General features: G+C 41.2%; 2 protein-coding genes across 2 annotated transcripts in view; one reads left to right on the forward strand and one right to left on the reverse strand.

The window, feature by feature from the left end:
* Positions 1-15,817, forward strand: part of EIF3M (eukaryotic translation initiation factor 3 subunit M) — a 30,824-nt gene extending 15,007 nt beyond the window's left edge. The window contains exons 7-11 of the mRNA XM_006128910.3: positions 2,036-2,135; positions 4,336-4,417; positions 14,084-14,227; positions 14,986-15,046; positions 15,525-15,817. Of these exons, the coding sequence (XP_006128972.1) occupies positions 2,036-2,135; positions 4,336-4,417; positions 14,084-14,227; positions 14,986-15,046; positions 15,525-15,645 (508 nt within the window). The 3' untranslated portion in view covers positions 15,646-15,817. The remainder of the gene's footprint in view (positions 1-2,035; positions 2,136-4,335; positions 4,418-14,083; positions 14,228-14,985; positions 15,047-15,524) is intronic.
* An 803-nt stretch (positions 15,818-16,620) lies between these two features.
* Positions 16,621-27,763, reverse strand: part of CCDC73 (coiled-coil domain containing 73) — a 227,144-nt gene continuing 216,001 nt past the window's right edge. The window contains exon 18 of the mRNA XM_075928786.1: positions 16,621-16,887. Coding sequence (XP_075784901.1) covers positions 16,621-16,887 — 267 coding nt within the window. The remainder of the gene's footprint in view (positions 16,888-27,763) is intronic.

Genomic DNA, 27,763 nt, shown 5'->3' on the forward strand with positions numbered 1-27,763 from the left:
AATACATTGGTCTCAAACCACACAGGATTGTGTTGACTTGTTGCTAGAAGTCAGGAAGTACTTGTGGGCAGCAAAGGGTACATCATGGTTTTACAAAAGGCACTTTATACGAAATATATTTTAAAAGGATCGAGTTTTTTTTTAAAAAGGCAATTTCTCCTAGCCCTCACTACTCCCAAGAGGCTATGGTCGGAGGTTTCATGAAGTACAAGATATCATTCTATGGCTTTGGATAACACAGAAAGCAGGATATAAAGGTTATTTTCAAAATGCGAAAAATACCGTCTTTGCTATTGAGTCATTCACTGCATAGTCTTACTGTTATGAGATGATTTTAAGTAGTACCTGCTGGTTGTCTTCATTATTCTCTCTCAGTAAGGTACCATATATTGATTCTTATACAATTCATTGAGGAAGTTAATTTTTTGTTGTAAGTGCTGTGACTCTAACAAGTTGTATTGAGCATGTGCAGTGGTGACTTTCAGAGTCTTTCAGCTCTGCCAGGTCTGTATTGGTTTTCACAAGAAATGTAGAAATGCACTTCTCAGCCCATTAGATTCTCCCCTGCCATGTTTCAAGTTCTTACTCTGAAGCATAGAAATATTCGAGCTTTTCAGCAAAACATTTGGATAGGGAAGATTGTCAACACTGTCAAAATTATTTTTCTTAACCTTAGCTGAAATGTTTTTGCTGAAATAGGGTAGAGGAGGGATTCAGTCTGAGACACAGACCTGTTATGGCGATTTGCAGCCAAAATTATTAAAGTTGGGCAAAATTAGAGCAATTTAAATAAGTTTTCATAATGGAAGGTGTTTGGCAATCTACTGTTGTAGTTGGTACCGGATCTGCTTATATTTCTGAAGTAACACTTGCATGCTTACTAGCACCAAATATCTAAATCTCCATACAAAAACCATACTCCAAGGACTTGCAGACAAAATTATCATACCAAATACTTTTCTGCTTTTTCTTACTGATATATTTGCTTTCCAAAACCAACTCCCAGTATAACTTTTCATGAATGATATACCCAAATATTTGGATACTAATATCTAAACTGTATTAAATTTATTCCCCTAAATTTGGCTTATTGATGTTTGTTCTATATGTTACTTTATGACTTTTAAAACAAACTATATTAGCGGATAATCTAAGCACTATACCCAGATATACAGATTAGTCTGTTAGCAGAGTACTTTCATTCTTATCTGTTAGCAGTGTTGAGTGGAAGAAAGTGGACTAGAGGTTAAGGCATTCAGGGGATCTAGGATTGGTCTTGGCTGTGTCTCAGACTGCCTGTGTAACCTTGGGCAGGTCAGTTAATTTTTCATGTCTCACTTTTTTGTCTGTAAAATGGGATAATCCCAATAACCTCTTTGCTTCCATTTTTTTAATTTTGTCTTGGTGGGGTTTTTTTGTCCCCCCCCCCCCCCTCCATTTTATGAGCTCTTCCAGGCATGGGCTATCTTTTACAATACATGAAAAAGTGCCTGATGCAGTGGGATCACAATCTGTCTTGGGGTTTTTAAGCCCCATTGTAATGCCAATACTTTCCTAAAACTTGGTTACTTGCCTGTAAATATAATTGCTAAACATACAGTTATATTTAAGCTAGTTGGTGTTTTTTCTGCTTTGGTCATGTCGGAATCTAATCCAATCTTCCCAAAGTGACTTGGTTCTATGAAGGTGATAGTAAAAATAATGTACACATTTTTTGAAATGTCAGTTATGTAAGGGAGTAAAACCCAAGCTCAAATCTAAAACAAAGGAGAGGAAGGATTTGAGCTGTTTTCCTTATTATACTCTGACATAGATTTTCTTTATGATATCTGACAAATCACTGTGAAACCTCCCTTCTTTAAAATGGGGATTCAAATATTTCCATATTCTCAACGGTGATGCAATGCTATTGTTTCATATTTCAGAATATTGAGATTCTCTAGAAAGCACTGTGGAAATGCATTATAAATTATATTATTTAATTGGCAGTGCATTTATTTATTGTAACCCATGTGTACTTTCCTTTTCAAAATAGATGTATTGTCCGAGCGTTGAAGGATCCAAATACCTTTCTTTTCGACCATCTTCTTGCCTTAAAACCAGTGAAATTTTTGGAAGGAGAACTTATCCATGATGTAGGTAACTTTGTTTTTCAGACAGGTTGTTGTGGCACCTTTTTTAATTTGTTGATCTAATCTGTTTCAAAGTTGACTGACTTAAACTGCATCTTGTGCAGTCCAATGACCATTGGCAGGGCTCGACAAATAATGTAATCTACTCGCCATGTCTACATGCCCGTGGTGAGTAGATTACACCCCGGAAGAGCTGGCGCAGAGCGATCTGCGCATGCACAGAACCGCGTGGCTGGCGAGCAGGGCTAGCTGCCACTTGGCGAGCCCTGACCATTGGAGTGCAAGAGATACTTGAACAAGGCATTAATTTAAAAAGTATTTGCAGTTTTTTTTAAACTAATTGTAAAAACAACGTGCCAATCTCATTTAAGGTGATGAATATGATCACAGGTAATCACTAAGGCAAGTGCACTTGGGGTAAGGAACAGTGTTCCCTCTATAATTTTTCCATCCTTTGGGCAGGTTAAATTTTCATTTGGGCAGGCTGAAATTTCTTATGTGCACCACCAGCATTAAGGTTGTATGTGGACGTGCAGTGTGTCCCAGTACAAGCACAAAAACCTAGGTATAAATATACATTTTAAACAGTCCATAGGTATGGAAGACAGTATATTAAAAGAAGGGATAATTAACAAGGAACAATGCTTACGATGTTTATTTAATATGAAATCAAATAAAGAAAATTAACATTACCCTTGGAATACATGTATTATCGTCCTTTCTAACAACTCAAGCTAGTAAATACACCAAAATGGGGCGTACTGAAAATGACCATATAAATAAATCAAAGAAATGGCCATTAAGTAAAAGCCTAAAAAATATGCACAGCTTTTAAGATGCTAAACAAATTTGAGTCAACTAGAAACAGTCATGCTTTCTTTGAAAATATTAATACACTGTTTACTGACTGTAACGGAGAGTAAAAAACACTCATTCAGGCTTATACACTTTCTCTGGGGAATATTTAGGGTCCACGCTATGCAAATATAACAGACCTGTAAAAAAAGATAAGTTCACCTTGTGTGTGTCAGTAATTCAAAGAATAGAAGCTCCCAGGGCACTTTTACAGAATCCAACTCCAATTGAAAGTCCAAACAAATTAAACAGGATCCATGGTAAAGTTCTCCCAGTTTTAACAATTTACCATGTATTAACTAGTAACACGGGATTTTTTTAAAAAGTCATTCAAATCAGAGTTTGATGATATCTACAACACTAAAAAAATTCTAGTAAAAGAATCCTTTCCTACGATAAGCCATTAACACCTATGTAAACTTTGTTTAAAATGTAAGCATGCAAATGTCATGAGCTAGGCCTTTTGTTGCAGAAGCTTTTAACTCACCTGAAATTTTGGCACCACTCCATACAACCTGCCTCAGCCCAGGAGAGAGTCCTGTGCCTGCAGCCCAGGTAGGGCTGCTGTGCTGAGACAACTTGCAGTAAGAGCCAGACTACGACACCCCAGACAAACTCTTCTTTGTCCCTACCTCTCTGCACAGATGCCCACTCACACTCTCTGTATTTCCCCCACCTATCCTATGCAGTCTCCTCCCCCTTTCCCAGCCCAGGAAGCTAGAGAACTCTGGTGGGTTTCCTTACAGGAAGCTGCTGTAATCAGATCTCTAATCAAACCTCTCCTCTCCCAGACAGGTATCCTCCAAACTCCCCTCCTTTCTGACCCTCTCCCATCCCAGCCTCATATTACTCCTCCCTCTCTCTCAGCATTCTTGTCATCTAGTACAGGGAGCTTCTGCTGCTGCAGGAGTGCCCCTCCCCAGCCAGGAAGCTCTATCGGGCAGCCTTAAGCTTCTGGGCTAAGCTCATTTAGCAGCTGCACGGCCCCTTACAGGGAACTTAGGTAAGGATACTTTGTCACTAAGATCCAAATTTTGCCATCAGATAAATAGTCTCCAGCTGCCATTGAAGTCCAAGGTAGAGCCTGGAAAAACAAGCTTAAGACAAATTGTTCATTTTGAAGTTAAAATTATCTAGAGGCAGATATTGACTCTAAATGGTAAACTTAATTCTTTTTTTCTGATGTTGTTTGCATTTTGTAAATACGTTCTGAGAGATTCATTAAACCGCACTTGACTTTTTCTTGTGCCTTTCAGTGCAAATGCTCATGAGGTACCTGTTCAATTTGAGTGTAATGAAATTTAGTTAAACTGGTTTTTATATTTGAGGTTTTCCTTCTTTTCTCTAGCTTTTGACCATTTTTGTTAGTGCTAAATTAGCATCCTATGTCAAGTTTTATCAGAACAACAAAGACTTCATTGACTCACTTGGTAAGTTTCCAGTGATTTGCATTTCTAACTTTTGGTCCTTTTTTTGTTAAAACATCGTTTGTCTTTTCCTGTTACGCTCAGTGTCTGCACTTTGTCAATTGTTGTGGAAGTGTAAATTGTGACACACTTCCCTGTCTTGCCTATGCCCTACATTGTAGCTTACTGGTTTAAGTGTCTAGAGCGAATAGTGATATTCACAAAGAAGCAGGTGGTTTCTGGACTTAACGCGTACTAACCTTTAATTATAGATATTTAGAAACTTTCTCGGTGACTCTCTTTGGAGGTACAACTTTCAATTGTGGCTTATTCTGAGCTAGAACAAGTTGGTATTACCCATCTGCTTTCCTCAGTATTTGTATTACAGAAAGGAATGCAAGAGCTCAAATAGTCTTGTCCCAAGACATCCCTGAAATGTGCTTCATTTCAGGAACATGAGAGCCTTCAGAAAATTCACCAACTTCTGCTGAAGAGTATGTTAGAGGCATAATTTTAAAAATGCCATTTTTTTGCATGCCAAGTTAGTGAAAAGTTTCAAATACAGAACCAACATTGTTTAGATACAAATTTGAAATCACTCAGCACATCTTTTGTGTATTCTCAAATAAAAACAAAGCAAAACTTTTTGAAAGACTTGGCCTACTCTGATATTTGGGATCCTTTTATTCCCTGCCTTATAACTATGGATGCCTTACCACTGTGCTGTTACGGCTCAAGGCTTGACACCAGTAGTCAGTCTACAAGCATAAAGGTTTCATTCTGGCTTCTGGAGAGTGCTCTATATGCAGTATTTTAAAAAATGTATTCATTTTTAAATAGATACCAAAGTGGGTTTGGGGGTTTTTTCAGATACACATCTGAAATTGTTTGGATTTTTAAATCATTGAGCAGATCTTTTATGTGATTCAGATATTTAGGCTTTTCTAAAGTTTTGCCTGTATAACTATTTGTGGGGAGGGGAATCTTTTTTTAACCAAAATAGTTACATCAGTGAAAACCCTGCTGTGCATGCAGTTTTACCTGTATAGAAGTACCTTTGATTTCCCTTTAATTATAGCTTTATAAACCAGCATCAAGTACCTTTTATGGTGGTAGAGCTGTATCCACACTAGGAATGTTGCACTGCTTTAATTATGCTCATATAGCAACTTTCTAAAGTAAACCAGCTTTAAGAGCGCAAGTAGGGTTTGAAGTTATAGTGAGTTGGGGGTCAATATTTCACTGAGTGGACCTCTCATCTTGTTTAAATCCAAGATGGCAGCTAATTTAGTAGTCTTATTCCAGAATGAGTATGCCTTTTCTAATTCAGTTTAACCCATTTTGCTAGTGGATTAAGCTTCACAGGAACAAGGCACTCTTATTCCAAAATAAGTGTCACATAAGAAATTATATTCAGAAATAGCCATACAACTTTGAATTCACACACCACCTTATTTCAAATTAACTTTCAAAAGTAAACAATTCCTTAGGCAACCTCTACATCATGAAATAAGGTTGAATTTATTAAGGTCAGTTTCTTACCACCTGATTTGTAAAGTCAAAGGTCCACATCCCCACTATCTGCAAGATTTCAGCGTAGTTCGAAGTAGCATGTCCCCAGTAGGGAGACTGCCATCGACTTGGAGACTCACAATGCACACTGGGACCAAAACGGCAGCTGGTGATTCTGAGTTCATGTAGTCAGTGTAACATAATGTGCTCATCCACTCCCTTCCTCCTTGCATGAGATCAATGGGAAATCATCTTTTTGTGCCCTTTTTGGCCTCGGTGACACCCACAGATGCCATAGTAGCACAAGAATGGCACTGCTTGTTGATCCCGTTGTGTATCAAAGCATTGTGGTGATGTCTACCTTGGTGTGCCTAGTGGTGGAGTATGTTGAGAGCATACGCACATCACTCCAGGAAGAGAGCAAGGAGGAATCTTGGGGTGTATTGGCACACTATACAGGCAAACCTTTGCATTGAGCGAGTTGGAAATGCAGCCAGCATTCGATCCTGTGGAAACAGAGGAATGCTAGTTCTGGTGCCATGAGACAAGCACCAATTGGTGGGACATAGTGCTGCAGATATGGGATGATCATCAGTGGCTGCAGAACTTCCAACATGTGCAAGGCCACTTTCTTGGACCTTAGTGAATGGCTTTCCCAAATGAGACCTGCTCTGACAGTGAAGAAGCACATGGAAGTGGCCCTGTGGAAACTTGCAACACCAGACAGCTACCTGTCAGTTGAGAATCAATTTGGAGTGGAAAAACCTACCGTGGGAGCTGTTAGATAAGTAGCCAAAGCAATTAATACCATTCTGTTCTGGAGGGTAGTGACTGGCAAATGTGGATTTTGTAGTGGCTGACTTGTCATGGTGGGATTCCCTAACTGTAGTAGGGTGATAGATGGAACGCACATCCCCATCTTGGTTCTCGACCACCTTGCCGAGGAGTATGTAGACCGCAAGGGGTACTTCTCCAGGGTGCTGCAGGCGCTGATAGTGTGAGCTGGGCCTTCAGGTCCTTCCCTTCCATCCCCTTTCCCCATGTCCTAGGGCCTCTTGGGTGGAGGCTACGAAACAGGGTGAAGGAACGTTTTGTGACGTGCAAGGTGTGTCCTCTTCAGGCATACTGCCATGCATTCTGTCATAGCTGCCAGGCGCTTCATTGTGGTTACCCACATGATGTCCACTCCTGCCGCTCCGCTCACATTCCTCCACTCCATTTGCTCCCTAAAAATGTCTTCCCTTGTCCTCCTTCGCCTGTGGATCTGTGTTGCTGGAGCCAGGGGAGTATACAGCAAGCTCCCTGCTGTAATGAAAAGTTACAAGGATACATGTTGCAGAAGATACATTGTGGAGCCTAAAACCTAATCTGTTGACACAGAACGAAGATCTCTTAAGACAATGGGGATGTGTTCTGTGTAAGGCCAGAATTATGCTTTAAAGGGGCCACTGTGCTGCAGGCACACAATGCAGTTCTCAAGGGACACCTGGACTCATAGCTTGGAGGAGGCATGGTAAGGGGCTTGCTACTGCAAGATTCTGTGGGCGAGCAGGGGCTGGATAGCAGCTCATATGGTTTCCTTCGTGTGTCCACCACTCTGCATCCTGGGAGAGTGCTGCTTTCCCATCCCGCAGAAGCCTGTGGGCGGAAGGGAGGAAGGGGTCTGGTCATGCCCGTGGGGCAGGGTGGTAGCTCACGCAACTCTCCTCCTGTGTTTCCTCCACATACTACTTCCTGGGAGAGTGCTAGTTTCCCAACTCTCAGGAGCCTGCAGGTATGAGGACAGAAGGGGGGATGCCAGAGGCTAAGGCCATGCTAGCGGCAGAGGCTAATAGATTCCCTTCCTTCCGCCAGGTGAGTTATCCATTTTCTCCGAATCACACAGTGATAGGGAGCAGATGCTGTCTGAATGTGGCCACAAACCTGGGCCTTATGCTACAATGCTTTGTGCTGCAGTGATGCCAGACCGCTTACTGCAGTGGAAAGGTGCCCTACTGTGGAGGAATGGACTAACGCTGGCTTCCCCAGGATCCTTGTGAGAAGGATCAAAGAGTTCCTATATGAGAACTTAATGAAGCCGTGCAGGGAGGATTCCTGCTTCATCTCCAGACACGTTAACAAGTTGTTCCGGGCCTCATGTGCTATGTAGGCACAGAGCACACTGTACATCATGCATAATTGCCTTACTCCTCTGTAAGCTAGGTGGCTTAGTCCTGGGTCCCAGACCTGTGCTCAGCCCTATAAATAAATGCCCAGCTGTCCCTTTAAGCCCTGGGCCCTCAGGGCAGGCCAGGCCAGGCAAACAAAGACAAACAAATAGCAGTTCCCCAGTCAGTAAGGCCGGGGCCCTAGTTCAGGGTGGGGCAGGTCCACAAACAATAGGCTTCTGGCAAGGGGTTGGAGACTGCCACTGGGTATGTGAAGTGGCAGCGGGATGCGGGTCCTCCCTACTCCACCATGTCCCAGCCCAGAGCCCTAGCAGTGGCAGCCCTGGCTGCCACTGGGGTCAACGGGGATTCTGGCCCACAACATGCTCACAGCCTACAGGATGATGTCAGCTTGACAGTTGATGGTTTCCCTTGGGCCACTTCCTGGTTCCGCCTTGACATCTAGTTGGTTCCATAATGGCTGCAGGTTCTTGAGGTCTTTGTAGCCAAAACTCTCCATCAGGGTAAAAAGGATCTCTTCCTCAGTGTGGGGCCTGGCGGTGTAGGCCAGTCCTCAGCCATGTCCTCAGGGCCTCATTCAGGAGCTCAAGGGAGGCCTCTGCTTCCTCCGGCAGCTGGGGCCCTTCTGAGCACTGAGGCTGGGTTTTTATACCCCTTGCCCCGCCCCTTGGCTTCCGGGGCATTAAAGGGGCAGCACTCGGCTTGGCCCACGCAGGCTTACCCCTCAGAGTCAGTGAGCAGCCACCCCTGATCACTACACCCTCTTGTAGCAAGAAAATAAATGTGAACTCACCAGTGTCCTCCCCAGGATCAGTGCCCGACTGTGAGATGTCCTGGCAGGAGGGGATTGTCTTCAAGGTTATAAGAAGTTTTTGGTTCTCACTGCTTACCAGCTGCCTATTGTCCTCCTCCTTCTCCATGCTCCTGCTCTTGTCCTCCATGCTCTTGCTCTGTGTGCCTTGGGAGGGTTCCACTGTCTGGCTTGGGAAGCTGGTTGGGTCTCTTCCCCCCCCCCCCCCCCCCCAGATTGCATGCAGCTGATCATAGAAGCGGCCTTTTTGTGACAATGCATCAGACAATCTGTTTGCCTCTTATGGTAGGACTGCCTCAGCTCCTTTGTTTTTAACACAGCATTGCTGGGCAGTCCTGAGGTATCCTTTTTCCACCGTGCATATGTATCAGTGTTTGTTTTGCTGGTTTGGAGCTCAGAGAGAATGGATTCCTCTCCTTGTGCCTCTGAGGTCCAAGATCTCCTCACTCCATGCTGGTGCTCTTCCGTGACCCTGAGAACTGGAGCTCATGGAGCACGTGTGCTGCCTGCTCTGAGGTGTGCTCACAACACTGGTGTAATGGACAGAAGGAGTGCTGACCAGCACCCAGTGATACTCAGGTAGCTAGCAAAGTTTTTGACCAGGGGACTGGGAGGACCAGTCCAGATAGAGGGTTGAAATCTCAATTGCATATAGATTCCTTGCCTGCATTCTTTGTGTGGGAGAGAGAAGCCAGGAGCTGAGAGACACAGAATAATTTAAACCCAGGCAGGACTACCATGTCTCTAGGGAATTCAGGGCATGGAAGTAGACTGAACAAAGAAAAGATTGAAAATAAGTAAAAAGGGAGAAAAATGAATCTAGTTGCATTCAGGGTATTTTTTTCTTCATTTAGAGGTTTGGTGTGAACTGCTATGTGTGATGCTGTGCCTCCCTTCCTGCTTTACCATCTAAGTTTTGTTTCCAGAGACTTTTCTGTGAGTTTTAATTTGTTTTCCTTAGTTGCTCTGTAACATCTAGCAACCAATTATCTTTTGTTTTGTCATAAAAATCACTTCTTTTAAGGTGATGATTTGATTCTTGTGTCCTGGAAGGTCTGTCTGTCAGCAGGCCTCAGACTGGGGAGGTCAGCTACTAGAGACTGCAGCTAGTTTTCCTCTTTCCTTTTTACAAACTCTTTTAAGGGCAAAAGATTTTGGGGCATTCGGGAGGGCCAAGGGTGTCAAGTGTTCAATCCTGGTTTTTAGGAATAAAAATCACTTGATGGTGGCAGCAATTCCCTAAAATCTGTATTGTGATTCTGGGGGGAAGTTTTTGTAACCAGCGTCTGTAGAGGTTCCTCCCCACCCACAAGTTCTAGCCAGAGTGGTCACAGCAGGGCACTGTACAATGCCTCCAGGAGGCTAATACTGTAACGTCGACTTTCACAACCCTGGGTCTACATTATTGTAGTGCTATTGGCCCGTATTCAGCTGACAAAACTTAGGTTTGTTGTTAGTCAGATTTGAGGAGTATTGTTGGAAATCCAGGACACTCTGGATGCAGGTGAAAACAAGCGGAGGTTGCTATGGTGCCCAGGGTCTTTTACTGTCTGCAGTTCTTTTCCTGACTGTGGTGCTCCCAGGCCTTAATCCTAGAATGGAGTTATGCTGTTTAGAGGCCTACTAGCATATTTAGGGCTGCCTCAGTTTACCCTACAAGTATTAAGAAAACTGTGTGAGGAAGCGTTACATTATATCTATCCATACTATACCTGAAAGGTATCCATACTATACCTGAAAGGATCTTAAAGGGGTAGTCGTGTTAGTCTGTAACTTTAAAAACGAGTAGTCCTGTGGCACCTTAGAGACTAACAAAAATATATATAGTACATGAACTTTCATGGGCAAAACCCACTTCAGGTGATCTGGAAGCTGAACTAGAAGGCTCTATCAGCCCTCTACTTTCCTGAGCATTTAATTATTCATAGTTCAGAGATGAGTCCTCTGCCATTATTTTTAAACTTATTAAGTGGTTTAACTTTACCACCTAGCTGTATAACAAGGGTGAAGTACAATAGGATAAAGAAATGCAAATGTTTTTGCTTTGCTGCTGCATTAGGCTCTGGCAAATCACATTCTGTCCCAGTTAATTTGTTTCATCACATCAAGCTATGCAATGGAATGTTAATGTCAGCACCCTCTTTATTTACACTCTGGAAAAAAGGAGTAGTAATTAACACTTTGACACTCCCCCATTGATGTGTAATTGACTGTTTCAAAGGAGCACTGGTTCATAAGGTATTGCATGCAGTAAAATGATGTTTTCTATATTGCAGCTTTTTAAGACGGGTCAGTGACAATGCAGAAATTGCTCAATGATGCAGATTTTTTTATTACTACATTAAGTTTTGACATATTGGTAATGAATGAATGTTTCCATAAAATTATTTTTATAACTTTGATTTTGAAATGACACTTGAATACCAGCTGTCTTCATTTGAGGAAAATGTTATAGTTTTGTAAAAACAAAATACAGTTTAGTGCAGTCATTGGGCATCATTTGGTTTAATGGACTGTAGTATGATTCTAAAAATAATTTTACTGAAAACTTTGTTAGTGGTACTTCATATTATAGTGTAAAAATATGATTAGTAACATCAATACACTTCCATTTTATGGAAAAAAGAAAGCCCGCTGTTTATAATAGCCACACATTGTGATTGTATATGGGATAGATCACAAATACTTTTTTTCTAATATTTCAAATACAAAAGCATGCAAATGACTTATAGAACTATCTTAGTGCAATAGAGGCCATCTGTAATATATTAAATTTATTTTTTACATTTGAGCAACCTCAACAAATAAGTTGCTTGTCTGTTCCTGGAAATAATTGCTGAGAATGCAATTTTGCTGCTTTTTTTTAAATATACAGCAAATTAATTTACGGTAATGGCTTTGCATATATTGGATGGTACGCTCATCCAGCAGTATGATTTGTAATAGTCGTGCTTCCTTCCCTACATACGGGCTTAATCATAAAATACCTTAAATCTACCAACGTAGAGATTTTCAGTATATGTAACGTATGCTAATTCTCCGGGCTCGAAAAACTATATTTCAGATTTCAGCTGCGCGCCCCATTCATTCGGAGCACGCGCATACGCAGTGCAGCTCTTGCGCATGCATAGTATGGGGCTGGCGAGCGGTTTTCGCCACCATTTGTCAAGCCCTGCTAATTCTTGTAAAACTTATACTTTTCTAATTGACTTTTTTTAAACTGTAAAAAATAATTTGTCTCCAAGTTTAATAGCTTTCTCACTTCCTGATGTTTATTTGAACTGTCAGAAAATTATGTAAGGAATCTATATATAAGTAGTTTTGAGTTACAATGCTTACAGCATTTTCTGGTCACATTTAATTTGAAGCTTTTGAAAACCAGCTATGGTCATAGAAAAGAATGAGGGCTATTTTGAGAAAACAGATAGAAATCTTTATGGAACACTTGGCTTTAGTTTTGTAAATAGTTTAATTTTAAACTTATTTCCTGAAAAGTATTTTTTCATTAGCTTATTCCCTCTTGATAGGCATGATACTTTGAAATTATAAATACTAATGTGAGTAACAGTAAAATTCATTGTAAGGAGTAAGTTTTGGCATCTAAAAGAGTACTTGCTTCAGTTTTAATCTTGTTTTGGATTCAGTACTAATTACAAATAAAATTAGTCTCTGAAAGCTATTCTGTAGCGGCTCCTACAGGTGCTATCAATCTGTTAGAATTTGTTGTTTATTGATGCTGACAACTTAGGCCAATAGTAGCATTATCTTGTGTCAATTGGATCGCCCTAACATGTCCACATCTAATCTGGTGTTATCCGCAACCTTTCTTCAAAAAGTTAATCAGCATCCTATTTGCATTTGTTAATTAGGGTTAATGTGCATTAATTGATTTTTTTTAATGGTTGTAGATTTCCATTACACCCAGTTAGCCATACTTGCTGGTGGTCCTCGTTCATTTGAGTTATGATCATCATGTTGTTGAATCTGTGCCAGATTGGGAGCTTGCATCATAATTATTGCTAATTAGCACAACATGATGCCCAGTAATAATATGCTTCCCTGATCTCTTATTAGCATGCAGATGTTATACATTTCAAACTTAAATATTTACTGAACAGTGTGAATATTCATGTTGTTACACTTGATTAAAATGATTGAAGTTAATTTTTATTAAATTTTAGATTCTAGAATATAGCCCCAAGAACTTGAAAGGTTGAATAAGAATATCTAGATATGGTGAGGCCATTTGCTTGAGTTGGTTTAGTTTTTAGGGCTTGGTCTGGATTCGTAGGGTCCTGGTTAAGTTCCTTGCTCTGCCAGACTTTCTATATGAAGGACCTTAGAAAAGTCGTGTAGTCTTTGTGTCCGTGTCCCCATCCAAAAGATGAGCAGAGTAATGTTTTCCTACATCACAGGAAAATGAGGACAGTGAGGGACTGGAGCCTCCTCTGTGTTGTGATGGTCAGGGTTATATAAGTACCTATATAGGTATGTTTCTGTTTCCTTTACTATTTTTGCATTTGTGCACATCAATGAATATATCACCACTAAGTTTACCTATGGTATTATCTAAAGTTTGAAAGGAATCCCCTGTTAAACCTGATGTATTCTCCCAACAGGATGTACTCCCCCTGCCCCACCCCCAAAAACCCTGCTTTTAGTTATAAGTGTGATTAAGAAAAAAGTTGCTTTCAAGGAGACACTGTCCATTTTAATTTTAGCCACAAGGATATGTGCATAATGAATTTAGGATATTGTAGCAGTTGAATACAATGCTGAGCACCATTAGACTCATCTGGGCTTCCCTGTTCCACTTTGCTTCTCTCTGGTAATGTAGTTTGAACTAATTTTGTCTGCCTTCAACTCTGCAACATTCTGCCTCTGTATTGGGAAACACTGTTGTAATTAATTGGCGACGTCTCAGTTCTGTTACACCTCAAGAAGATGTGAACTAATCTTTCTGACCATGGCCAAAGATTTTGTGTGTCTTCTGCTTTTTATGTATTTTCAGTGCTAACAATTGGTTCTAGAAGAACCTAAGAGCAAGAATGTTGATGAAACAAGATAGGGAACATTTATTCAAATATGTAAAGTGAATTTGAAATTATTCTGAGCTGTATATAATAGAAAGAACAGCATGGAAATAGACTTATCTAATTGTAATTCATTCCTATACATTATCAATGCTCTGTTATGCAGGCTTGCTGCATGAGCAGAATATGGCAAAAATGAGACTACTTACTTTTATGGGAATGGCAGTGGAAAACAAAGAAATCTCATTTGACACAATGCAACAGGAACTTCAGATTGGAGCAGATGATGTAGAAGCATTTGTCATAGATGGTAAGAATATTTAGCATGCTTATATTTTATACATTTCACAAGGACTATTTGAATTTCTTCTATTATTAATTCCTTGTTTGGAGGATTTTTAGAACAAATGTGATTTGGGTCTTACGTAAGTAGCAAAGGTTTAACACAAACCGGTTAAATACACCATTCCTATAATTTCTTACATTAGGCTGTCTGTAAGAAAAAAATACATGCAGTTAGCCAAATTAGAATTTAAATAATGTAAAGGGTGGTGCTTGTTTTAATACAGATTGGTTTGTCAAGCCACATATAGTTTAACACTCCCCCCCCCCCCCATTTGTATTTCTGAGTTTATTTAAAAAGTCATGTATGAAACATATTTAAAGGCTAAGCCAACTTTTGAGAAGTGTTGTCTTTTCAGTGACAGGAATAGTATTTCAAATAATCATTTTATAGAACTAATAAATTGTTTGCAAGTTTAATTTGTCATCTGTTTTTGCTTGCTGTCGTTAAAACAGGATGTGTTTGTAGGGGAGAACAGTTCATAAAAACTGTACAGGATATTGCTTTAATAGATTGGCACGAAACCATAGGAATTCATGGATGATCTTGTTACATCACTTTGCTTTTCTTCTTAGAAAATTGTTAGTTCGCTGTTGAATATAACGTCCAGCAAGTTATTACTTGTGTACCTTTGAATGAATTTGAATTTATAAGATGTTTATGCTATTTCAAATCCTTTATGCTATCTCTTTAAAATATCACTCAAATTATTTTACTATTTTCAGCTGTAAAGACAAAGATGGTGAACTGCAAAATTGATCAGACGCAAAGAAAAGTAATTGTCAGGTAAGACTTAATTCTTTGAAGCATTTTGTAGAAGAATTTACTGTATTCTAATTATTTCATTTAATATATCCATTTACTATTTTAACTAGAAGCAAGGTGGTATTGTTCCTATCAGTTGCCTGTAGTTAAATAGTTGCTATTTATCATAATTTTATTAAAGCTCAGACTGAATGTGATTAGCTTATTTAATAAGAGTCCTATTTTCCAGCACATTTCATTTAATGACCTAACAGTGACAAGAATACTAATGACTTTTGCCGCTTTAAATACTTGGGGAAGGCTATAGCTTATGTATTGTAATATCTTTTAGAGAGAGACTAAAAATAGATATTTGCATATTCAGTTTGGAATTGAAGGATTAGATCTACCTTATTTTTGTTAGAAATGTACAAACGTTAAAAAATGTATTCTAGAAGAGCATTGCATAGCAAAAATGCCTTTTCTTAATCCCTTTTTCAATTTTGTTTTACTTTTATAGTAATAGCACACATCGGACTTTTGGAAAGCAGCAGTGGCAACAATTATACGACACGCTTAACTCTTGGAAACAAAATTTGAATCAAGTGAAAAACAGTCTCCTCAGTCTTTCTGACACCTGAATATTCTGCTTTTGTTTGCCTCAGAACAAATTCCGAAACCATAGTAAAACATTTTAAACTTCATATTGACAACTTTGAAGTTTTTTGTCTCCAAAATGTGTGTAATTGGTTTAAAAAAATTAGACTCTAAACTATGAGCTATAGAAGCAATAAAAGTAAAAATGGGAAAACACCTTGAGTACATTAATATATTTAGTGACCATACTTCCTATGAATTAATTATTTTTGGTTCTCTTAATTATATTCCTTACACTCTTTGAAGTAGGGAGGGAGAAGAAGCTGTAGGATGATGATTCAAGTAATTCTAAAATGAGTAGAAACTTCTACCAAAAATGGAAAAGAGAAGAAATGGCTGTCAGCTGGATCAGAAACATTAAATCTTTATGAAATTGCCACTTTATTGTTTACCAAGAATACAATTTGACTTACCTTTTAAGAGGCAAAATTCTAAAAATCTTATTGTATCAGTTTGCACTTAGTACAGTATTAAAAAGTAAATCCTTTAAGATCTAATTCATGTAAACAGCAGACTTTCTAATTCCTGTGCCACTTAGCGAGTCAAAAATTTATCTAACAGTTTAAAGGAATTATTCCATTCTGAGACTTCATTTGTCACTTTTGTTTGATAGTTGTGCTAATGTTCATTCTGGCGGAGAAATAAAGTCCTGCAGCTAAAATTTTTCAACATCTGGAGGAGTTACTATTGTTAAATACATCAAAAATTATACTTAACAGACATATAATAAACACTTATTTTAATGCTTTAACTTCTAGAAAATTTTTGTAACAACTTTCATGGACTTCAGTTGTAGATATGTGGGGAATCTCTTTGCATTTAATACAATTACATCAAAATAGTGGGGAGGGGAGGAGAGGAACACTGGTGAGTGCAGTCTAGAGTTATCCATAAAATAAAATACGCACCTCTTTACTTCAAGTGGAAGATTTCTAGAAATCTTTCTATGATATGCATATTCAGAGACTGAATTCTATTTCTGTTGTGTCTCCTGCTGCAGCTTTTTCTAGATTTTCTTCGTATTTCCTTTTTCTGCACGGATGGGGTCTTTCTAAACTAACAAACTTTACAGTGTCATTCATTTGACTTCTTGTAAAGAAGTTACGAGAATTAGAATTCTGCTCTTCCTTGCTAAGTAAACTTTCACTTGAGATTGGTGTGTCAGTTGTGGAAGCCAGATGGGAAAACTGCTGCTTGTGGTATGATGCAGTAATTCCTGTTTTGACCTATGGGAATAAAATGTAGAACTATAAATGGATCAAACCCAGAGTAACATTCTATGTAGAGATCCATCGAAAATTATTGAATTTTGAAGATTAGCCAGTAAGGAAATCAAAATCATTAACAGTGAGGATATGGCACTGCAAAACTAATGTATTTAGGCTAAAAAGCACAGGTTAGTATTAATTTATACTACTTCATAATATATTGGTAAATGTATATGTGCTATAAAAATAATGAAGTATTAATTTGAGGCTTAAATACAGAATATTCACTGAGAATTATGGATTAAAAATGCAGTTTAACAAAATATTTGCTAAAGTACATTATGCTAGCTGGAGATATTTTTATGTAGTAGTGCCTATCCCAATTTAAAAATTGGACCTCATGTTATTAAGAGCTCTTTTGCTCTTCATTTAGTTTTTTGGAAGGTTGTGTTTGCCATAGATGCATAATCACAAAGATTTCATATCTAATCAAATCCAACATGTACAATGTTTTCTGGATTCAGCACTGACAGTAAAATTAGTGGTTAAACTTGTCTTCAGACAACGTAAGGTTCTTTAATAAACTTTTTCACTGTCCTCTCAGATACTTTTTTTAAAAAAAACCTGCCAGTATTTTTTTAAAAGTTATTTTGCTCCCTTGAATTATGCCCCCTATTCTACCTTCTACAAGAACAATACAGTGGTAAACCATATGGTTACATTCTATAGACATAAAGCTGCAGTATTCATTTTTCTTTTTGTTTTTCTCCCAAGTGCTGCCACTACTAAAAGAGTAGGAAAGTGGAATCAGCCATTAAAAACTTGGCACTTCTCCAATATACTACTTGTGTTCAGACTGCTTACTTTCACTGTTTTAAAATGACATAGAATGGAAATAGTGTCCTATTTACTTTGATTGTGGATCAAATCAACTCTTTGCATAGAACATGTGTTGTACACACATACAGTTGGTTGGGTTGTAAGGGCATTTCATTGGTCCACAGCTCACCTTTCAGACCTAATATAATGAATTAACAAATATTTCAACTGGGTGTCAGATTATTAATATGCCACACTGAGTGGTAGTTTGAAACTCCATTTCCAAAAGCTGCATTTCTGTTACGTGGGTCCTTAATTCAGTCGGTCTGAAGGAGTTGACTTCATGTTCATGTTGTCCAGCTGTCTGAAGTTGCATCTAGCATTTTTTGTCTATAAGGGTCATTTTTCAGTTACAACCAGGAGTATCTCTAGAAGTTCCAAGGCACTGACTCCACACCACCTAGTATTTTTATTTTTCAAAATTATTTTAATGAAGACCTTCCTTCTTGTAAGACACATTATCTGTCATTCTTGGGTTTGTATTTTTAAAAGAAATATATGTTCCACCTGGACTTAAAATATCAAAGTATGGAATATATAATCTAGTCATTTTATGTTTGAATGCTGCCCCACATTTCTACCCCAGCAAGGTCCAAAACGTAATGAAACTTACAGTTCCACTGTTTTGGGTGCCATGGAGAGAAATTACTGTATATAGGTTGAACTACTTTGGTCCAGCACCCTCAGGGCCTGACTGGTGCTGTTCCAGAGAATTTTTTGAACCATGGGAGGTCAATATTGTCTAGTAGCATTACCAACACTTCCACTGCTTATTGGGCTTTTAGAAGACATTTAGAGGTGAGTTTAAAAAACTGTACAGCCCACTGAAAACCAGGACTGGTGGCTGTAAACAAACGATATGGAACTTCAGAAAACTCAGTCACACCCATAAGTGGACATCCAGCTAACTAAAATCATGCCAGACCATGGATGTTGTTGAATTAGAGAGCTTCAACCTGTATAAGACAATGAACAGTGAACCTGTCTTTTTCTCCACAGGCCTTAAAGACTGTGTGTGTAAGCTATGTCCATATCTAGTGCTTCCATGGAATTCTGGCTTTTTGAACTATATATGTATTTTCATGGTAGACTGGAGGAGGAAAATTGGTTTTGGACTTGGCATTGCTAGTAAGGTTCCTAGATGTAAGGCCATTCATTAGGGTTTTATGCCAAGAGGGACCAGTATTTGAGCCTTAGAGAATAAATTGCACTATGACGCATGCGTAGACTAGAGCCTCATACATTTAATTCAGATGTTACAATGTACCGTAAAATCGCGAATATAATGCGCACTTATGTATAATGCTCACCTACCTTTTCAATGTCCCAATCCTGGGGAAAAAAGTGAACTCATATATAATGTGCACCCTCATTATACTTGCGATTTTATAGTGTGTGTGTATATATAGGAAGGAAGGGGCTGCTGCCACTGGCAGGCTCGCCTGGGAAGTGCACGTGCAGCACTGGGGAGCCGGTGGCGGAGTTTGAAACCTGCTCCCTGCCCAGCTGCCCACGCGCTGCGCTGAGCTTGCGCCTGCTGCGGGGCCCCTTGCTCTCCCCCTCCTCCCCCCCCCCCCAGCTGTCCGTGCCGAGACCGGGCAGGCAACGAGCCAGGGCACTCCTTGCCTTATCCGGGAGCCTGGCTGAGCTCGTGCCTGCCACTGGGGCCCTCTGCTCAGCTGAGCTCACGTCTGCCACGGGGGCCCCCCTGCCTAGCTGCCTGCACGTTGCGCTAACACCGGGCAGGCAGCGAGCCAGGGCATTGCAGTCTGGCAGCGCCACCGGCTCCTTGCCTTGTCCGGGAGCCTGGCTGGGCGCCACGCTGCAGCTGGAAAGTTTCTGTGCAGAGGGGAGTGTGAGTTGAGTTAAAAACTTTAATAGAAAATCTATATATAATGCGCACCCCAGCTTTGACCCTAAAAAACCGGGGGGGGGGGGGGAGGGGGGAGTGTGCATTATACTTGAGATTTTTACGGTATTTGCAATATTGGATAACTGTGAATCCCATCCATTGGATTAAATGTTGAGGGAACCAGAAATGCTTTATAACTTCAGGTTTCTTTATCAGGTTGATTTGATTCTACTTGTTTGTCTTACATTGCTGTGTTAGTCTTAGTGACAAATATAACAAATGCTATTAAGCTCAGTAGGAACTTGTAATTGATAGAAGTTGTCATTAAAAGAAAGGTAATGTTACATAGTTAAGTATTCAGGTCAGAAAATGACTTAAGGATGCACATTCAAACTTAATTCTGCATCTGTGCATACATATTTTGATTACAAGCTAGTGTGGATGCTTAATACATGGTCAAATACAATCCCTCAATTTTCCCCCTAAAGTATTAGATGCATTTGTGTTGTATCTTGGACGATTTTTTTTTGTTCTTCTATATTTATCCTGTTTCCCATGTTATGGTGGTTGAGGTCATCCTTAACGTAGACTTTTATATAGTACATTCTTACCTATCTTACCCAAATATGTGGCTTATTTAGTTAGTTGCCATATCTTGTACAATTTTCTTTCAACCACATACATTTTTGCATATAATTAACAGGGATCAGGTAGTTATGAAATATTTATCTGTTAGCTATGCAATATCTAAAGTACCCCTAGAAAATTGTCGTCCTTGTTGCACTGTTCTGCAGTGTTTGTGAAAATGGTACAATAATGCACTTGACTTCTGATAGAAATTACTACTAGAATATTTCTAGCAAATGCATTACTACTAGATACCACACTCTTCTAAGGGCTAGCTACACTAGAAGCACTACAGTACAGCAGTACTGGGGTATGTCTACAGAGCAGTGTTATTTTGGAATAACTAATGTTATTCCTTAATAACATAGTCTGCTTCTACCCCCCATGCAGTTATTTTGACATATCAAAATAACATCCAGCCAGGGGACTTCTTACTCCAACTCCTGTAACACTCATTTTACGAAGATTGAGTAGTTGGAGGAAGAGTGCTCTACTTTGCACTTACTGCTGTGTAGTTAGCACCAAAAGCTGAAATAAGCTATTTTGACTTAAGCCCGTGGTCACCAACCAGTAGATCGTGAGCTACCGGTAGATCTCAGGGGCTCTAAGAGTAGCTCTTGAGCCCTCTCTGAACTGCGCACCTGCGCAGTACATTTACATTAGATTTCCTCATTTGAGGAGCAGCTACTCACAGAGCAACAACACAGGTGAGTAGCTGCGAGGAATGGTGGGAGCTGGGAGGTCGGGAGGGCTGAAACACCCCAGCCAGCTGACTGTGGCTTTCACAGCTGGAGCTAGGCGCAGCCTCCCTGGGCTGAGCGCAGGGCAGCCGGGCTGGAGGGAAGAGGGGCAGCTGCCCGGCCAGCTGGCCATGGTGCTCAGCCAGGGTGCACCACGCTCCACGTGGGCTGGCGCAGAGGAGAAGCTGCCTGGCCTGCTGACTGTGGCCTTCAGCCCAGAGGAGGCTGAACCGCGCTCCAGCTGATTGGGCGGCTTCCCCTCTGTGCCTGCCCACGTGGAGCGTGGTGGCACCCTGGCTGAGCACCACGGCCAGCTGGCCGGGCAGCCGCTTTTTTTCGCTCCAGCCCGGCTGCCCTGCGGTCAGTCCGAAGGGAGCGCTGGTCAGAGGCTTCTTTCCGTGGCTGGTGTAGGGAAATCCCTGCCCCCAACCTTGTTCCCTCTCCTCTGCCCCAAACTTGTCCCCTGCCCTCCTGGCCCCCTGTTCCTTCTCCCTTGCCCCCCCGACCCTCCTGCAGAAACTTGTCCCCCGGCACCTTGCCACCCCTGCGGAAACCAGTTTCTTCTAGCACCCTGTCTCCTACTACAGAAACCTGTCCCCCTGCTCCCCTCTGCAGAAACCTGTCCCCCCCAGCACCCTGACCCCTGCTGCAGAAACCTGTCCTGGCACCCTGCCCCCACTAGCACCCTGTTCCCTGCTCCAGAACCCACTAGCACTCCTCCCCAGTACTGTGTCCCCTGCTCCCAAATGACTTTTCTATGGGTCAGTGGCCTCTGACTCAAGGCAGGTTCTCTGCCATTCTTATAAATAAAGACCATGCAGAAACTTTGTGTTTAACATTCTATTTAAAAATGAAGCCTGGCCAACAGACCCCCAGTTGGGGCCAAGCCCCCATCTGGCCACAACCACTCCTGCACTCCCCCTTCCCCAGACCCTAGATCTAAGCCTAACAAACACTGGAATCTCATGCCCTCAGCCCCTCACATACCCCAACCCAAATTCCTGCACCCTCACATCCGCAAGCCTGTGGCTAGCTTAGTATCCCAACACTGCACAGCCTAGAGCCCCCTCCCCGAGCCAGTGTCCCCTTCTCCACCTCCTCCTGCATCCAGATTTCCTCCCAGAGCTTGCACCTCTCACTCCTTCCCACACCCAAATCCCTCATTCCTACCCCAGAGCCTACACATCCTGTCTCAACACAGCAAGGGTCCAGCTAGACTGCAGGAGTTTTTCAGGCTTCTGGAGATATCCCAGAAAAACTCTTCTGCATCCAGGGTTGCATTTGTTCTTCCGCTTTTTTAGTGGAAGAGCAAACAGGCTCTTTTGGTCACGCCTATATTCCTCTTTCCACAAGGAATAAGGTGGCTTTCAAAAGAAGGTTTTTTTTTCTGACATTTGGTCCAGTGTAGACAGGCCAAATGTTGGAAAAACCTCTTCCTACAGAATAATAATAATAAAAATAAGCAGCAGTATAAGGATTGGGGATAGCAAGTGATGGAGAGGACAATAGAGAGGGCGGGGCTTCAAGGAAGGGGCGGGGCTTCAAGGAATTGGTGGGGCGGTAGATCTTGGCTTGGTCTGTCATTTAAAAAGTGATCTTGGGTGTAAAAAGGTTGGAGACCACTGACTTAAGCTATGCAATTGACGTAGCTCAAATTGCTTAGCTTATTTCTTATTTAACCCTGCTGTGTAGACATACCCTTACAGTGCGTCTGAAGAAGACATTCTTTACCAGTGGGAGAGAGCTCTTCTATCAGCACAATAAAATCATCAATATTAGAGGTGGTAGCGGTTTTGACAGGAGGCACAATCCTGTCACAGCGTCTATTCTGGTGCTTAGGTTGGTGTAACTGGGAGGGGTGAATTAACAACTCTGAGCGACATAAGTTACACCAACAAAAGTGGCAGTATGTATAAGACCATAGGCTGTAGAAAATCTGTATGGTATTTGTGACAGTTTGAAGGCGATGGACAGGATCTGGAAAAGTAAAGTGATTAGCTTAGGAACAAAGCTGATCATCTTGAAAACGTATTTAGCAGCATGTTGTACATCTGAGAGACATGAATGATAAAAGATTTGAAGGGAAGGATATTGGTGTTTGAGAGGAGCTGTTATAGAAAGATCCTGAGAATAGGATGGATGCAGAAGGACACCGAGAAATTATATAGGAAGATATAGCCAAAAGAGAACCTGCTGCAAAAGGTTATACAACGGAAGTTATAGCTATTCGGGCATATCTGCAGAATGAACAATGAGTGAAAGTTAAGCCCTTGGTATTCAGCATAATGGATGGTCCGAATAGGAGAGGCAGACCCCCAGAGAATGGGTAGATGATATAGCAGATTGGTGCGGAGCTAGTCTACAGAAACTAAGCCACTTCATACTGGACAGGGAAAAATGGAAGGAAATAGTGAGGGAGGCATCGGACACCAACAGGTATTGAGCCCATGGTTGCTGCTGCTGATGATGAATTAAATGCAAGGGCCAGAAATAAAGTTTTATCTTTTGTAATTGCCTGGTTTATGACTATTTAACTATCAAGCTTTAACAGCATCTATTTTTCTAGGTTTTCTTTTTTAAAAAAATCTGTATTGCAGAAATGACTTCAGAATGTCTGATCTCATGCATGTTGCAAGGTCTTCAGGAGAGAACTGCTCTCCTTGTAGACCTTAGTTGTACAGCTTTTACCTTTCAAAGTGCAGTGAATGAGCCATATCTTAGAACTTATTAATTAGAGCAGGAAGTGTTTTAGCGTTAATGGGCTCAGCTACCAAAAATGTTTCCTTTTCTTCAAACTAACATATTTAGTGTGTGCTAGAATACAATTTATCTAGAGTGCTGTAGCACATAACTAGTACAGTAGACTATATGATAGTGGTAAAAATTGTAGTGATCAAGAACAACTCAACAATTTTTAATCCTCTTCATGTCCACAGAAGATTTATTCTTGAGGAAATAACTTGCTACAACTATAGTTGTACAAACCTTGCTACAACCAAAACAAATGGGAAGAAGCAAAAGCAAAATTCCTGATTGGGGTTTTATAGAGTCAAAACTTTGAAGTCATAAGTCAGCAAGATGCACTGGTTATGTCTCATAAACATGTAATCCACAAAAACAAGTGTTTATCTTGTCCCCCAGTTGAAGCATTTGCTTGGCTTTCATGAATTGCCCTAGGTAGACCACAGTTCAGCAGTCTAGTCTGGAATAAGGATGTGAAAATGTGCATGGTTAACCAACAAGCCTTGGTTCATCTATTACCTATATGGTTACATGCGCACGCACACACCCCTGCCTCCTTGCTGCCTTTGTAGCTGAGGTGGCGGGAACCGGTGGCTTGTGGGGAACCAGCTCCCACAAAGCCGGTACAGGCAGGGAGTCAGCTTTGAGACTGGCTCCCCATACATACCAGCTCTTGTAGAGCTGCCTGTCCCATGTACTGCTGCCTCTGTATCAGGGACTGCAGCCTAGGGCAATGGAGATGGAGCAGGCAGGGGAAAGCTTAAAAAACAGCTTCCTATGAGCACCGGCTCCCACCTACCCCTCTACATGTAAAGATGTAACCACTGAAAATTTCAGAGGTTACATGTTTACAAAAATAAATGTTAACATCATTAGTCAGGAAGGGTGTTTCTAGACTGATCTTTTTCGAAAAAATTTTACCTGCATCTAGACTGCTGTCACGTTCTTTCGAAATTAAAAGAGGTTTTTTTGACATTGGTAAACCTACTTTTACCAGGAAGAACACCTTTTTTCAAAAGAGCTCTTTCGAAAAAAGGTGTTCTTGAAAGCAAACAAGGCTTTTTCGAAAGAGTGTGTCCAGATTGCCTGGGTGCGCTCTCTTGAAAAAGAGATTGCTTTTTCAAAACCCTTGTGGTTGTCTAGACGATCTCTTTCAAAAGAGGCTTTTTTGAAAGCTCTTTCAAAAAAGCCACTTTTGAAAAAGGCTTGTAGTCTAGATGTACCCGAAATGACAAAAGGGTCTGTAAAAGCAGTTGGAGGCATATATTAAAGGAAATGGTGCAAACTCTTGCATAAATGTTGCTAAGGCATGTTGGTCTACAGGGCTACTCAACATGTGGCCCATGGGCCTCTTGCGGCCTATGGCAGGTTAGTTTGTGGCCCCATGGGTGGGAACCAAAACAAAAAAGTAATCAATATAATGGTCGTCTGTTGATATGTGTGTTGTTAGTTAAATTCCGGGACTGTCATTGCTCATTAAAAGTGCTGTCATATGGGTAGAAATTGGGTAAATATTGTATTTTATTAATATCAGCAGAACTGACTTATATGGGGCCTGTGTTATGTAGTCTTGCCTTAATCTTTGTATTCATGCCAGTCAGTGTGAAATGCTATTTGCATATATTTCTGCATGTATATGCAACCACAATTAAGTTGCAACCCTTGGTATGTGCAGTGAGTATCATTGTGGCCCCTGGGGCGACTGAAGTTGAGTAGCCCTGGTCTAATGTTTTAACTAAGAGCATATATAGCATTTTCACTCTTTAAAAGCAATGGATAGAACCCTTGCCCGTTTATTCAAGTGTTTCTCCCTACTAGTCAGCATTAACTTCATCTCCTCTTTATCCTTATTCCTATATCTGACACATGTGGAAAGAGCAAGCACACAAACTGAATTAGGCAAAAGAGAGTTGAGTATCATGAACATATATTGATGGGCATGCAGCGAAAAACAATTCAGTTTTGCAGGTGGCCTCAGGTATGTGGGGAAAAGAATAGTGATAACATGGAAGTGGGGGTTTTGGGAAACTCAAGGGAGTTATTCAGTACAAACCGTGGAGATTTATCTAAAAGGAAGGAGGGAATGCTAGTAGAGAACAGGTAAATGAGTATTGAAACTGTGCTGAAATAACGTTGAAAGTGAGCCACTAAAATCAGTAGACCTATAACCTTGCTTAAGCACATGAAGATGCATAATCAGGCCTGAAACCAGATCAATAGGATCCAGCTGACTGCCCACAATCTTTTCAATAATTATTTCTAAAATGTGAATTAGCCGCCTTGGCCCTTCCAAACTTGTTACATCTCCTTCAGAATAAATACCCCTTGAAGTTATGCTTAATATTGTGCTCTAGAACTTCTCTTTTTGAGAGAGAAACCAGAGTCAGTCCTTTTTTTCAGGTTTTGCACATAATGTTAACACACCACAACCTCCAAAATGCAATGTGAAGCATGGCTTCTGTCATCATATATGGCAAATAAACAAGGGAAAATGAAGTTACTCACCTTGTGCAGTAACAATGGGTCTTTGAGATGTGTGTCCCTGTCGGTGCTCCAATGAGATGTCGGGTTGCCCCAGCATTGCAGATTGGCATTTGCACAGCAGTAGCTGGTTGGGCTGCACGTGGATGCGAGGCACCTCATGCTATTCACACCTTGTGCTTCCCATGTGGTTCCCAACCCCCCCTTCAGTCCCTCGTGTACGCCCGAGTATCTGAAAGTACGAGGAAACGAGGAGAGCCCCTCCAAAGACAGAGGGGAGGAGGGTGAGTAATGGAGCACCGACAGGGACACACTTCTCGAAGAACTGTCATTACTGCGCAAGATAACTTCTTTTTCTTCTTCAAGTGATGTTCCTGTGGGTGCTCCACTGTAGGTGACTTTATAGCAGTTCTCAGTTATAATAAGGATGGCAGGCTTGGGAGTCACATGTTGTTGACAGTGGATAGCACTGCTGTGGCTACTGAGACATGCTAGAAAGATGTTTAAGAATAGCACAGTGTTTCATGAAAGTATGGTCTGATGACCATGTAGCAGCATGGCAAATATCTCGAAAGGACTCACCTCATAGAAATACCATGGAGGTGGAAACTTGCCCCATAGAGAGTAGCATTATATGAGACAGAAGACAATGTTGGATATGCGCTCTGCCATTGACACACAAATAATTGTGAAGTGCAAAAGTTCCTGGTACAATCAATATAGTACATGAGAGCCCTCTGAACATCTAAAGCAGTGGTCTCCAACTTTTTTTACATCCAAGATCACTTTTTAAATGTCAGGGCAAGCCAAGATCTACCCTCTCTCTTCCCGAAGACCCCATCTCTTCTTTGAGGTCCTGTTCTCTCCATTGCTTGCTGTCCGCAGCCCTTACTCCCTCTCACTGGGTTGAGACAGAAAGTGCAGGCTCCAGGGTGGGAATGAGGGATTTGAGGATGGGAAGGGTTGAGCGGTGCAAGCTCTGGGAGGGAATGTGGGTGCAGGAGGAGGTGGAGAAGGGGATGCTGGCTTGGGGAGGGGACTCCAGGCTGGAGAGTGTTGGGGTCAGGTGGAGGATTGGTGTGCTGAGCAAGCCATAGGCTTGTGGGTATGGGGGTACAGGAGTTTGGGTTGGGGTATATGAGGAGCTCAGGCAGGGAGATTGGGTGTATGATGGTCTCAGGACACAGATGTGCAGTGGGTGCAGGAGTGTTGTGGCAGAAGACTGGGGATATGGAGATTGCAGGAGTTTGGGGATGTGAGGGACTCAGGGCATGGTGTATGATGGGCTCAGGGTTGGGTGTATGTGGGGGAGGGGTGCAGGAGTGTTATGATGCTGTGGCCAGATGGAGGCTGGACTCCAATGGGGGGCTTGTTGGCCAGGATTCATTTTTAAATAAAATATGTCCAAGACAAAAGGTTTTAATATTGCCTTTCTTTATGGAAGGGGCAGGGAACCTGTTTTGGGTCAGGGGCCATTGACCCGCAGAAAAATCAATTGGGGACCACACAAGTGAGAGACAAACCCTCCAAAACCCCCTAAGCCTCACTGATGTGGCCCCAACTAAAAGACCTC

This window comes from Pelodiscus sinensis, chromosome 4 (genome assembly GCF_049634645.1).
Source record: "Pelodiscus sinensis isolate JC-2024 chromosome 4, ASM4963464v1, whole genome shotgun sequence".
In the NCBI taxonomy this organism is placed as follows: domain Eukaryota; kingdom Metazoa; phylum Chordata; order Testudines; family Trionychidae; genus Pelodiscus; species Pelodiscus sinensis.